Source organism: Heptranchias perlo, chromosome 31 (assembly GCF_035084215.1).
Source record: "Heptranchias perlo isolate sHepPer1 chromosome 31, sHepPer1.hap1, whole genome shotgun sequence".
NCBI classification, from domain to species: Eukaryota; Metazoa; Chordata; class Chondrichthyes; order Hexanchiformes; family Hexanchidae; genus Heptranchias; species Heptranchias perlo.
In genome coordinates this window covers 9,162,322-9,176,607 of record NC_090355.1, presented here as the reverse complement: position 1 = coordinate 9,176,607, position 14,286 = coordinate 9,162,322, and the positions used below count along the sequence as shown (strand labels likewise).

The following is a 14,286-nucleotide window of genomic DNA, read 5'->3' as shown; positions in this document are numbered from 1 at the left end:
ACGTCGATGTCCATGAGCCAACAAAAATAGAAGTTCTGCACAAAATGTCCACTCCCAGCCTGACTCTAGGCAGCCCTTGTAGAGGAGACAATATCACCACCAGAACAAAACTGACAGTCCATTTATATTCAGCTACTAACCGCTGTTATAGATCAGATCAAGTGCCTTTAGATGCAAAGCTGGGGTGTAAAGGAGGCATGCATCCAACGGCAAGGGATGCCAGCTCTCCAGCAATGGATGTTCAGTTGAGACTGTGGCCTTCAAATTGGCCACACCGTGTAAATGGGATGACCTTGGAATATCAGCAATCACTTCATGTTACGAATGGACTCCCACTTGAAGTGACACCACAATATTAGAGGGGTACGAGAGCCACCAGCAAATGTATGGATACTTTCCTCGTTGCTGCTCTGAAATAGGTGGCCCATTTAGGTCAAGCTTCTCTTTTAAATCGATCTTTTTAAACGAAAATCCCCACGGCCTCCCCCGCTCCCCAGTTTCTCAGCTTGTACTGTGCAGGAAATGTTCAAATTTCCCTCGACACCGGTTTAATTTTCTCCTGTACCGTGGCAGTTTTCAATCTTGACAATCGGCAGTTTTTGTTGAGAGCGCACACCATTTTAAATAACGTAGTGATTAACTCTGATTCCTAGTTACTCATTTTACTACGCATGGTTTTTAAGTGATAATTAGCTTCCAGTAGAGTGCTTCAATTGTTTACATGCATAATGGCAGGAGACACGCCATCAATAATTTAACAGGGAAAGTGTCTGCTTTTAATATAATTGAATGTGATCGCATAAACATGAATTACTTTCAACTGAAACAGAACTTTGCTGCAGTAAAAATGTGCCTTTTCTTCACCAAAATCAGGTTGAACCTTTTCACCACTGTGGAACACTTCCAATTACAAAAAGAAAGACTTGCATTTATATAGCATCTTTCACAACCTCAGGACGTCCCAAAGTGCTTTACAGCCAGTGAAGCACTTTTGAAGTGTAGTCACTGTTGTAATGTAGGAAACATGGCAGCCAATTTCCGCACAGCAAGATCCCACAAACAGCAATGTGATAATGACCAGATAATCTGTTTTTTTTTTTCACTGATGTTGGTTGAGGGATAAATATTGGCCAGGACACCAGGGAGAACTCCCCTCTTCTTGCAAACCATGCCATGGGATCTTTTACTTCCACCTGAGAGGGCAGATGGGGCCATGGTTTAACATCTCATCCTCAGACAGACTCCCTCAGTACTGCACTGGAGTGTCATCCTAGATTTTGTGCTCAAGTCTTTGGAGTGCGACTTGAACTCATGACCTTCTGACTCAGAGGCCGGAGTGCCACCAGCTGAGCCACGGCTACACTTCAGTGTAACTAAAGAAGTTGTACCCGAATCAGTTTTATTCTTCTGCTCAGTTGAGTGTTTTAAAGGGCCACCACCCTTACGTTGGCAAAGTTTTTTAAAACACGCAACATCTCTGGCAGAGTCAGAAAGAGGATGCACTAAAAACATGGGCCAGCAGAAGACAAGAGGACATCATCACTGCTGCACAGATTGGCACCGTGCAATTCTTTTATTAAACTTGTTGAATGAATGTGAAAGTAGATCAAGGAAGTGAAGTGACAGTTGGCATGGCAACATCACAGGCAATGGCTCCTGTGACACACAACTCTGCTTACGAACCAAGCCGAGTGCCTCCTGAGATGCCCATCGGGTGACTTAAGCTCTCTTGGAAAGTGTTGCTCAAGTACTGAAACAATGCAACGCGCTCCTCATTCATATGTCGCTGTATGGGGGGAGCTTGGATTTTCCTCTTTGTTCAATCAGAACATTTTCAGAGTGAAATATCGGTTTGGTTTGTGGCGAAGCCCAATTAAAGCAAATCTGCATTCATATTCATGCAGCTTAGGCAAGGTGTTCAATTTTTGTATTGCTGGCCAATTGAGTAATAACATAATTAAGATAATAGCTTCCCCAGCCCATCACCTAGCCCCCAAAACAGTCAGTTGCCCTATTCTCCACATGGTACAATCTCCACATAGCATAAAAAGATTTATTTGTACTGCATGGAAATCAAGGCAATTGTCTACCTTCACAGTGGAGATCTCCAGCATGTTTAAACATCCAGGCAACCAACTGCTGGTCTATCACTTAGTACAGTAACTTGACATCCCATTTATATTACAACAGCACCTCTGCCCTTCAGATGCATTGCTGCAATACATGTGAGGTGACAACAGTGTCTCTAGACACACAGACCACCACCCCATGCATTAGTTCTGCTCCCAGACTGGGAGATAAAGCGTCGCTGGTGGACAAACATAATTTGATTTGATATCGGGGAACGTCTGTGGCCGGATGTGAAAAGTGGAAAGTGTGACATTTGAGTAACTGCGCCTGCTCGTGCACAATTGATCCTGTGTTGCCCAGTCCTCAAATCTGCACCACAACAGGTGGAATTTGGAACACAGGCAGATGCATTGCCAACACTGTATATAAAAAGGGGATGAAACAACTGGGCAACGGTGAATTATAACTAACACTGGATACCATGTCTCTCACCAGCAGTTACTTTGTTAGTTGTCAATGTTTATCCATCCTTTTTTTGCACTTTAAAAGCATGACGTAATGGGTATCACACAATAATTTAGTAAATGAATCCAGGGTTTTATTCTCATTCACCAGAATACCTTCAGCCACAGCTGCCAGTACTTGTCATTTTATGGGCTGTTGACGGAGAGTATTCAACAGTGGAAAGAACCAGTGCGATAAAGCAGAGACAGACGGGCTCTGCAGAGGGTGGGGTGGGAGGTGGGGTGGAGAAACGTCCAATTGATGAAATCTTCCGAGATTCAAGAGTTAAACCTATTGATAGTATTGTCCAGAGGTAAGTCTGGATCAAAATTGTACTGTGTGTTTCTCATCCTATGTTGCTTCCTCCTGAAAAGACTTCAACTATCAGTATATGATCACTCAATTCCACATTCAGATTAAACTGTGCCAAAAATCCATTATTGACCAGGTTGGGCAGAAAACAATAAAATTGGAATTGCAAAACATGAAAGCATGTAAAGAGTGTGTGATCGCTGTGTATTGGTCTCAGAACCTTCAAGAAGTTGGAGAGATAAATGCTGCAACTGGACACTCGTGAAAGAATCTGCACTTTCCAAGTTGACCATTCTGCTGTTGATGTTATACTGAGGTTCTCTCAAGATGAGCCACGCATATTGACAAAGTCCTATATTATAATATTTACAAGGCCTGCTAAAGATATCTAGGGGATGATGATCAATTTTGCACCAGTTTCCTCTCCACTTTGACTCCACAAATTATTCATCAAAACCCTACAAAACAGACATGGGAGTCTAAATGGTCTTCAGGATTCAGAATTTGAAGTCCAATAGTGCTACTGATTGAATATTCCCCTCAGTGCACCGAAGAAATAGTTGGATGAATGGGAAGGGGATGGTCACCTGGACAAAACGGAGAATGAAACGCCTTCTGGAAATTTTGTAATTCTGCTTCTTCTGTCTCTGGTACAAGGTAGGGAGACGCACCACTCCATATGGACCTGATCAAGGGACCTGGTTAAATGTTACCCTCACAGTGATAGACAAAAAAACAAATGTATACTGCTTATAAATGCTGGGTTTATGTCAGTTAACTCATCCATTTCTCCTCTCCTGCCATCCCCGCCTAATTTGAAAAAGCAAAAATCAGAAGGACAATCCAATACGTCACCAAAATCCCATGGAAGGGCAGGCCCCAATATGGAGTGGGAGATGGGAAGATGGTGATTAAAACTATTGACATTACCAAAGGCACTGACTCTCACGGCGGGGAGATTCCACAGCCGCCTGCACCTCGCCAATAGCTCAACCAAGTGTCAGCAAGGACAGGACATTCCATCCTCGGGGGGTGAACGGGGGGAGAGGGACAGGGAAAGAAAACAAAGCATGACAGGCAAGCCCTTCCCGAATCCCCACAAACATCATGCATTTCCAACAATGGATGGTGATTGGGAATGGGAACCATTTTCTCTCACCATACCCAGAGGTACAGACAGCAGTTATAATATCCCAATCACTGCCTGAAACTGGCAGGGAGAATGTCACTTTTATGTCTGAGAGAAAGCCAGACTTTGTTGCAGAAACTGAGCAGTATTGTGCTAAAGGAAAGGGGGAACACTTAAATCAATAATAAGGACACCATTAACTGGAAAGGATGGGAGCTTGTATTAGTGCATAAGTGCACAGCTTTTACTATTCCTGTACTTCTTAAAGAACATGATAGATGAATCTGTCACAACATCAATCTTCGCGAAAGAAGCTTTGCATTAAAAAGGTTTAAAGGATTGGTGGAATTATGAACATGAGCGACAGTTAATAATGAATACTGAGATGGGATCCATGAACTGCAGTACGTGAGAGTGAAAGCTGCTGGTTGCTTGGTATTTAAAATGATTAAGTCTGCCATCATCAACACTAGTGTGACCAACACATAGAAACTAAGCTGAGGACAGCAGGGATGCTGTACTTCATCAATTATGATTAGTTACTTCACCATGTAAAGCCCATGGATACAAAGGGATAAGAGATGGGATCATTATCCGTTGCACCACCAACCCTAGAGTAATAGAAACACCTCAAACCTAATCCCTTTCAAAATGACTCATTCTCTGCCAAATCCTACAATGCATTTGGTGCTAACTGTATAAGATTTTTGCAGTTGTGCATTTGTTGGGAGGGGGAACGGAGGGGGTGAGGAAACTTGCTGGCTGCTGCACTTTGACAATCGAGTATTTCACTTTACAGAGCTTGCCATCAAGTCTCTGCAGCTTCCTGTTCCAAACTGCCTGACGTTTGAATTCACCAGACGCACAAGTGAAGAAGTTGACACTTCTCAAGGCTCCAGGGGCCAAGGAGATTCCCCAAAGGGAAGGAAAAAACTGAAGCACACACCGAACTCCCGCCATGGAACTGCACTGCCAGAAGAACTTGAGCAGTCGGCAGCCAAGAAAGATTCCCCTCGTACAGGGAGGGTTACAAAAAATTATGCTAACAATAAAAGAATTGAACAAAAAATAAAATTTATGCTGGAAATCTGAAGTAAAGAAAGAAAAGAAAATGATGGAAATGCACAAGTCAGTCAGTATCTGAAAAAGATCGAGCATCTCATGACAGGGTGAAGGGTCGCCCACACAAATACTTTTCTTTTTTATGGATGCTGCCCAGTCCATTCCGTATTTTCGACATTTTCTCTTTTTTATTGAGAGAAGAAAAAATACTTCCAGCTCCTTCCAAACATTTCGTACTGACGATGAAGGGAGAGATGCTCATGTTGAATTATTAACAGTCAGCGGAAGGCCCTTAAACATCTGTAAATCATTAATCAAACAGTGAGGGGTAAACACTGTCAAATTATGAATCTTTATTTCTCAATTTAACAGCTGACCTGTGGCCCCTCTTGAGCTTTTCCAATTAAATTTCTGCTGAAGTGCTGACTGTTTAATCGTTAACCAATGCTGTGTCAATGCCATCGGAGGCGTAGTTTAATTTTTCATCTAAATGCCTGACGGAAGGAGTAATACATTTGCCACACTGTTCTGTGGCTGCAATGTTCAGCTCACTGTCTCCAGCAGTTTGAAAAACCCTCTCGGTTCCTTTGATTCTGAATATTTGTTCCAGTTATTTAATTAAATAGATTCATCGGCAACCCCTTAAGAGGACAGTTGTCCAACTGCATGGAGTGAGATTGTCGTGACTGTTGAGACAGATATTTTTTAGCACGTTGCGGTACTCCCCAGGTGCAGATGTTACTGTGAAGGACCCACTGTGCTACTGAACATGGCCTATCGACTTGATGAAATTGCTCCCAATTTTGCTCTTCCCTCCCCTCCTCAAAAACCTCCAACTTTCCCAACACATAGCTCCACATGTGCTCATACTTTAACATCTCATTTTTCCTTATTTTTTTTTTAAATGCCTTGTTTTACATTCCACTTGCCCCAATGGAACTTTGTTTTTTTTTGTTAAATTTTCTGTACAAATTCACGCTAGGTACCAGCTAGCATATGCGCCTGTGGAAATCAAAGAATGTTAACAATATATATTGGAATGGCAGTAGTTCACGACGGACACTCCTGGCCGCCTCACGGGTACTCGAAGGCCTCCCCTTGCTTAAAGTGGGACTACAAAGGTGTCCTTGTCTGAAGAGATAAGAAACATGCTCGGACAAATCGATTTGTTGAGTCCCGTTGGCTTCCTTGCGCTTCCCCAAGAAATTGCTCCGTAGCGGGCTTCTGGCTTTGTGTTTTTTTTTCTCCTTGCACACCATACATCTTACAAATCCCATTTGCGTGCAGTGGAAAAAAAACGTCAACACAGTTTTGTCGTCAGCAGATCGGCCTGTTTCAGAATCTCGGAATTGTACATGTCCAGGGCGTGGTTGACGCGCATGACCTCGCTGCTGTTGAGCTTGAGGCGGTGCTTGAGCATACAGGAGAAGAGGTCCAACGGCGGCTTGCCTGCGGCCACGGGAGGGGCGAGCCGGTTGATGCGCTCCCGGATGTCCAGGAGCAACAGCATGACCGAGGACGAGGAGTGGAACTGGGTTCCCTGCCCGTAGGACTGGTTGACCTGCTGGACCGCGCTGCGCAGCAGGTCGGTGTTGAAGCGCAGGCTGTAGCCGTACACCTGCACGTCGGAGATCTTGATGTAGATCTGCCGCTTGCTGGGGTCGGTGAGGTCCACGGGGCCCTGCGCCGTCTCGTTGCGGAGGGTGGCCGGCAGCTTGGCGCGGCTGCGCAGGTAGACGTGCACCGTCTCGAAGACCGTCTTCCACCTGTTGCCCAGCAGCAGGGTCCAGTTGTAGCACGGCGAGTTGTGCAGTCTCGTTTTCTCCCAGCTGGGATAGCCGTGCTCGCCGATCGGCGTGTTCCAGCCCTCCGAGTGGCTGCCGCTGAAGGGGTTAATGTAAACAAAAAACACCGGGTCCAGGCTGCTGTTCCTCATCTGGCAGATTTTCATGGAGAGGCCCACCACCATGTGGATAAAATCCACGCGGTTCTTGTTGCTTTTGAGCGTCAGCGACATCCGCTTCCGCCACCGGGGGTCGAAAAAGGTGTCCAGGCGGATCTCGTTGCTGATGAACATGGTCTGAATGGACAGCCTGGAGTCCTTCTTGGCGAGGAGGTAATTCAGCTCCAGGTCATGGAAGTCCAGCTCCGTCTCGAAGCTCACGAACTGCTCGCTGCGCTCTGAGTCCACGTTCTGAGGTTTGCAGCGGCCCCGGTACAGCTTGAAGCCCCGGTTGCAGGAGCCGCAGAGGGAGATGTTGGCCAGGCTGCACATGGCGCAGCTGCTGTTGCTGCCGATGTTGCAGGGGATGGACCGCTGGCACACGTTGGCCACGGTGTGGCACACACAAGTCTTCTGGCTCTCGAGGAAAGTGCCCCAGTAACCGTTTTCGCTGCAGTACAAAAATGACTGCACTCGGTTCAGCCACTGGTCTACTGTCCTGCAAATGAAGCAAACAGGCACATCAGTCAAGCTTCCCTGAAAGGAAACAGGAAGGCCACCTCTCCCCGAGACCCCCACCAACGAGAAAAGTCAGGGGCAGCAATATGGTAGGAACATCATCACCTCAGGTCACACACCATCCTGACTTGACATACATCTCCGCTCCTTTCATCATTTCAAAATCCTGGAATTCCCTAACACGTGGGAGCACCATCACCACAAGGACTGCAGCGGTTCAAGAAGGCCCACCAATGCCTTCTGAAGGAAACCAGGGATGAGCAATAAATGTGACCTTGGCAGGGTCACCCACATCCCATGATCACATTTTTTTTAAACTGGAAATATTGTAAATCCAAACAACAGAAAATGCTGGCTATTACAAAGCAGGCACCTCAGCACATGACGGAAAAGAGCCAAGTTAACATTTCAGGCGTTGACGTCTGAGCAGAGTTGACAGAGTCTCCATCTGAATCATTCACCCTGTTTCAGATGGGAAAGGATCGGCTGCTGCTTGCCACCATTTTCTCTTTCTAGTTGGAATTTTTGGTATGTGCTTGACACAGATTGAACATATAAATCAGGACTGAAGAGCACGGAAAGGCAAAATTCCAATGACTGAAGCAAAGTAACTGGTCCTGTTCACAGGATGGATTAAACTAATTGATCTTAGCACACCACAAGCAATTCAAACTGACCTGCAAATCACAGTCTGGAGAATATATACTATTTACTTTTCTCAACTCAACCTCGTTCAATACCTAGAACAGGATTTTCCCCTCACATATCAAGTCAGTGACATAAAACCACAATCTGTTTTATATCCAAATTACTATTCTGATAGTAGAAGTCACAGTTTGACTTATTCCACCTGTCAAAACACTGGTCGATTCTGGCCAATCTCTGCCTGTTTATAATGGGGATGGGGAGTCACGTTGCTGTGTTATGTTGTGATAATAAGGGTTCCCACTTTTATGTTGTCCATTATAAATTACGCCAAAGCTCCTGAAATACTGAACCGTTCTTTCCTCTGGAGTCAGCTGAGATTATGCTAATGAGATATAAAATGTTAGTACAAGAACACTTAACGATTTTCTCCACCAGATCCTGATCCTGTTTTAAAAGGATCGATCAATCATATAACTGCAGCATATAATCAGCTGTGCAAGGCTATTAATGTCATTTTGATTGCACACTCTTCCTTTAATAATAAAGTTGTCTCATTTAAATTGTTTCCCTTCAGCCCATTTTCTTCCCCCCCGCCCTTAGCCAATTTTCTTCCCTCCCTCCTGAAGCTTTTGAACCCAGGCTGGAATTCCAGAGGTTTCATAATTGCCAGTTAGCCTCCGGTATCTCTCCAAAATAACGATAACCTATGTGTGTGCCTCGACAGTGAGTATTGGCAGTTTATTTGTGCTCAGCCAATATGATCTTGTGCTTCGCTGATGTCCACGCACAGACATACTTCCAGGAGGGGGTTGCTGGGTAGTGATCGAGGGAGGAAATAGGAACATAGGAACAGGAGTAGGCCATTCAGCCCCTCGTGCCTGCTCAGCCATTTGATAAGATCGTGGCTGATCTGTTATCTAACTCCATATACCTGCCTTTGGCCCATATCCCTTAATACCTTTGGTTGTCAAAAAGCTATCTATTTCACATTTAAATTTAGCAATTGAGCTAGTATCAATTGCCGTTTGCGGAAGAGAGTTCCAAACTTCTACCACCCTTTGTGTGTAGAAATGTTTTCTAATCTCGCTCCTGAAAGGTCTGGCTCTAATTTTTAGACTGTGCCCCCTACTCCTAGAATCCCCAACCAGCGGAAATAGTTTCTCTCTATCCACCCTAACTGTTGCCCTTAATATCTTATAAACTTCGATCAGATCACCCCTTAACCTTCGAAACTCTAGAGAATACAACCCCAATTTGTGTAATCTCGCCTCGTAACTTAACCCTTGAAGTCCGGGTATCATTCTAGTAAACCTACGCTGCACTCCCTCCAAGGCCAATATGTCCTTCCGAAGGTGCGGTGCCCAGAACTGCTCACAGTACTCCAGGTGCGGTCTAACCAGGGTTTTGTATAGCTGCAGCATAACTTCTGCCCCCTTGTACTCCAGTCCTCTAGATATAAAGGCCAGCATTCCAATGCTGGAGCTTAGAAGGTTGAGGGATGATCTAATCGAGACATTTAAAATGATAAAGGGATTCGACAGGGTAGGTACAGAGATGCTATTTCCTCTGGAAGGGGAATCTAGAACAAATCTTAAAATTAGTGCTAGGCTGTTCAGGGGTGAAATCAGGAAGCACTCTATTCACACAAAGGGTAGTGGAAATCTGGAATGCCCTTCCCCAAAAGGCTGTGGATGCTGGGTCAATTGAAATTTTCAAGACTGAGATCGGCAGATTTTTATTAGCTAAGGGTATCAGGGGATATGGAGCAAGGGCGAGTAAATGGAATTGAGGCACAGATCAACTATGATCTAACTGAATGGCGGAACAGAAAGGCAGAGTATTATTTAAATGGTGATAGATTGGGAAATGTTGATGTACAAAGGGACCTGGGTGTCCTTGTACACCAGTCACTGAAAGCAAACATGCAGGTGCAGCAAGCAGTTAGGAAGGGTATGTTGGCCTTCATTGCAAGAGGATTTGAGTACAGGCGCAAGGATGTCTTACTGCAGTTGTACAGGGCCTTGGTGAGACCACACCTGGAATATTTTGTGCAGTTTTGGTCTCCTTACCTTGGAAATGATTTACTTGCCATGGAGGGAGTGCAGCAAAGGTTCACCAGACTGATTCCTGGGATGGCAGGACTGTCGTATGAGGAGAGATTGGGTCGACTCAGTCTGTATTCACTCGAGTTTAGAAGAATGAGAGGGGATCTCATTGAAACATATAAAATTCTGACAGGGCTAGACAGACTGGATGCAGGGAGGATGTTTCCCCTGGCTGGGGGGTTCAGAACGAGGGGTCACAGTCTCAGGATACAGGGTAGGACATTTAGGACTGAGATGAGGAGAAATTTCTTCATTCAGAGGGTGGTGAAACTGTGAAATTCTCTACCACAGAAGGCTGTGGAGGCCAAGTCACTGAATATATTTAAGAAGGAGCTAGATAGATTTCTAGACACAAAAGACATCAAGGGGTGTGAGGAGAGAGCGGAAATATGGTATTGAGAAAGAGGATCAGCCATGATTATATTGAATGGCGGAGCGGGCTCGAAGGGCCGAATGGCTTACGCCAGCTCCTATTTTCTATGTTTCTATGTTTCTAGCAGGCTCGAGTGCTTCAACTGGCTACTCCTGTTCCTTGAAGTCACAACTGACAGAAAATATAATTTTAAAAAATCCTTGCAGACCATTATGTTTGTGAGTTCTCCAACCACTGTTGTCCAATTAATTCGATGGCTATTTTATAATAAAGCAAAAAATTTTCCTCACTATTTCTTCATTGATACTCAGGCATAACTAAGAGATACTGACTCAAAAGAGCACCGTTGATACAGATAACTTGCACTGTGTACTATAATTTCATGCTATAAATTATATCCCACTTTCCTTACCATGACAGACAAAACATACCCACCTCAGGACTGCACCTGACAGATATGAAAATGATAGTATTAGGTATGAACTATATCTCTGAGCAGTTCAAATCTTTTTGCTCTGGAACAGGCTGTTTGACAAGATAGTAAGCAGTTATTGGAGCTCTGACAGCCCACGTTTGTTGCATTCGAGACAGGCTACATCCATGGAATTGCCGCATTCTGAAAGCTCTCCAAGAAAGACCGCCAGGAAAAACGTGGCACGTCCAGGGGTTCATTGGCAGATAGTCGGGTGAATCACATCACAATGCAAGCAACTTCTCCCTCTAATTGATGATAGACTATTAGATCGCCCATGCCAAACACAATCACATTTTGTCCATTGTTCAAATGCAACACATGTACTGAAGCCTATCAAATGACTAAGATAATGTAAAATATTTCACATCTAACTGTGACTAAAGGGTACAGGTCCTCACAAATATGTGTAATACAATGTACCCAGCAGTTTAGAAAACCTGGATTAACTGCAAGTAACTCACTTTGTTCTTCCTTCCTCGAAGCCTATTTTCAATTATTTAGATTCTAATTTTTTTTGGCTCTACATCTCAGTGAATTTACAGTATTTGTTTATTCTTACCTCTTCCCTCTCCTAAACTTGCCTTCTTTTTCTCAGTTCTTTAAATGATTAGAAGATTTTTTTTTCTCACCTTTTACAACATTAGTTCCCCAGTTTGAGGCGAAAAATGTTTATTTAACCCTAAAATCATCATTAGCTTAAAATTTTGATTCATCGGCTTAAACGGTATAAAATTCTAAAAAAAAATGAAACCTTGTTTCCTGGTGGTTTCTTTCTCACCACTTGAAAACCCCCACAGTTCTTATTTGTTCATTTTCTGCCTGGTTGTTATAAAACACCCTGGTTATTGCACTTTGACAGGAGGTAGAATGGAAATTACAACTCCTGTGATGGATCTCTCTCACTCATACACAAATGGAGTGCATTTCCTCAGATTTTCTTCTGCCCTACTGCTGTAAACTTCAATGGAAGCTCAGCAGAAATCCCATTTACTGGTGCAATTGGAGTTTATACCAAACCTCCGCTGAAGGTACAGTGGCAGAGTGGGAGAAGTTCAGAGGACATGAAGAGGAACGACATCCCCTGCCTTTTTACTGGTGGGCTGTTCACGTGCTGTGGGTTATCGTGGTGAACTCTGGGTATTGTAGCTCTGCAGAAGCAGGGCAAAAACAACAACCGCCCACTTCTGACACCCCTGCCTTCATTTCATGTTTCCCCTTACCTTTCTCGAGGCATCTGGTGGTTGGGGTTGTGGCGGCAGCGGATACTGAGGCTGAAGAGCTTGCGGGCAGTGCGCTGGATTTTAAGCTTCCACGTCTCCACGGAGCCCTGGAGCATTTTGTACCGTGCCTGGAGATCCCAGTCATTACCCCAGAGCTGGTGGACACTCCCCACCGTCAGGAAATGCGTGGTGGGCAAACGCTTCAAGAAGGACTTGAATTCATCTGGAAAGAATGGTGAGAGGTGGACATTAAATGGGAAAGTTCTTCAATGGCACAGGAACATTTTAATCCTACAACTCCGTTCCTAAAAATGAGACGATCCATGTTTTAAACATGGTGGTGAGGAGATTCCAATGCTCAAAAACTGGTATTTTCACAGTGTGACTTTTTAATGCAATGTTATGGTACCAGGCAGCAAATTACAGTTTCGCAATAAGTGCAGACATTTGTGGAATTTGTTACACCATGCCAAATCGTAAAGGTGCCTCTCATTCCAGGCCCACTTTAAAATCTTAACAACATGCCATAGCAACAGCAAGTGTTGAGCCCAACCACTATACTGTGCCAGGTGCTAGCCATCTTCCAATTTAAAATACTGTCAACTGCCATGAAGTACACTCACCAAACACCATGAGGTACCATTCCAGAGCTGGCACCTCATTCAGACATAAGACATAAATTCAGATTGCACTGATCCAGAACCAGTATTCCCCAGCTATCTGTTATTCTGTTTCTCTCCATTGTTTGCCTGACACAAGCCCTAGCTGGACATCTGGGAGTGCAGCCTGCTCCCAGGTTTCTGTCATCCTCTTGTCTCAACGCCTCAACCACAGCTTGCATTAGTGTCAGCTGTGGCTTAGTGGCAGCACTCTTGTTGAGCTAGGAGGTTGTGGGTTCAAGTCTCACGCCAGAGACATGAGCACATAATCTAGGCTGACATTCCAATGTAGTACTGAGGGAGTGCTTCCACTGTTGGAGTTGCCGTCTTTCGGATGAGATGTTAAACCGTGGTCCCGTCTGCCTTCTCAGGTGCGATCCCGTGGCACTATTTCGGAGAGGAGCAGGGGAATTCTGCCCATTGTCCTGGCCGCTATTTATCCCTCAACCAACATTCACTTAAAAAACAGATTATCTGGTCATCTCATTGCTGTTTGTGGGACCTTGCTGTGCGCAAATTGGCTGCTGCGTTTTCTACATTACAATAGTGACTCCACTTCAAAAGTACTTCATTGGCTGTAAAGTGCTTTGGAATGTCCTGAGGTCGTGAAATACGCCATATAAATGCAAGTTCTTTCTTCCTTGCATTTGCGTGTTACTACAGTAAACATCTCAGAGGCGAAAATAGATTCAGCAGCAGGACAGTTAGCGGAGATGATCAAAGGCACGTTCAAAGAAGTAGATTTTGAGGAGGCACAGTGGAGCGTTTAGGGACATAGTATCGGAGAGCGAGGCCATGATGACTGAAAATATCTTAAGCCAGAGGCCAGGCACAGATGGGGAACCAACCTTATAAGAAAACATGGGCATAAGCACCTGTCACACCATCGTGGCACAACACAGGGTATCCAGTGGTTATGTCAACACATTAATTTTGAATTTATTTGCTCATAATTTCTGGATTCAAAGTTAAAAGAAAAGGGGCTCAGGGCAAGTGGCCTGAAGCATCATAAATCAGACAATCTCCTCACAACTCTCTAGTTCCAGTCAATTAGCCCCCAGATGCTCAAATAACATGGGGAATGTGAGGAGTTCACCAATTTACTGTTTGATGGGATACCACACCTCAGTCACCTCAGTACAATAAAGAACAAAGTATTTTGTTAGAGTGAGTTAATGGTGTTGTTTCAAGGATGTGAAAGGCCAATAAATAATCAGCACTGCTGACGCAAGTGATTTACGACAGCCTTAGACATGATGGAAATGAAA

The 14,286-nt window shown here is 44.5% G+C and overlaps 1 protein-coding gene across 1 annotated transcript in view; it reads right to left on the bottom strand.

Annotated features, from left to right (window-relative positions):
- Positions 1 to 4,565: 4,565 nt before the first annotated feature.
- The window catches only part of brinp1 (bone morphogenetic protein/retinoic acid inducible neural-specific 1), an 87,480-nt gene continuing 77,759 nt past the window's right edge, over positions 4,566 to 14,286 (bottom strand). Inside the window, exons 6-7 of the mRNA XM_067969416.1 lie at positions 12,360 to 12,582; positions 4,566 to 7,518 (exon numbers count right to left, since the gene is read on the bottom strand). Coding sequence (XP_067825517.1) covers positions 6,378 to 7,518; positions 12,360 to 12,582 — 1,364 coding nt within the window. The 3' untranslated portion in view covers positions 4,566 to 6,377. The remainder of the gene's footprint in view (positions 7,519 to 12,359; positions 12,583 to 14,286) is intronic.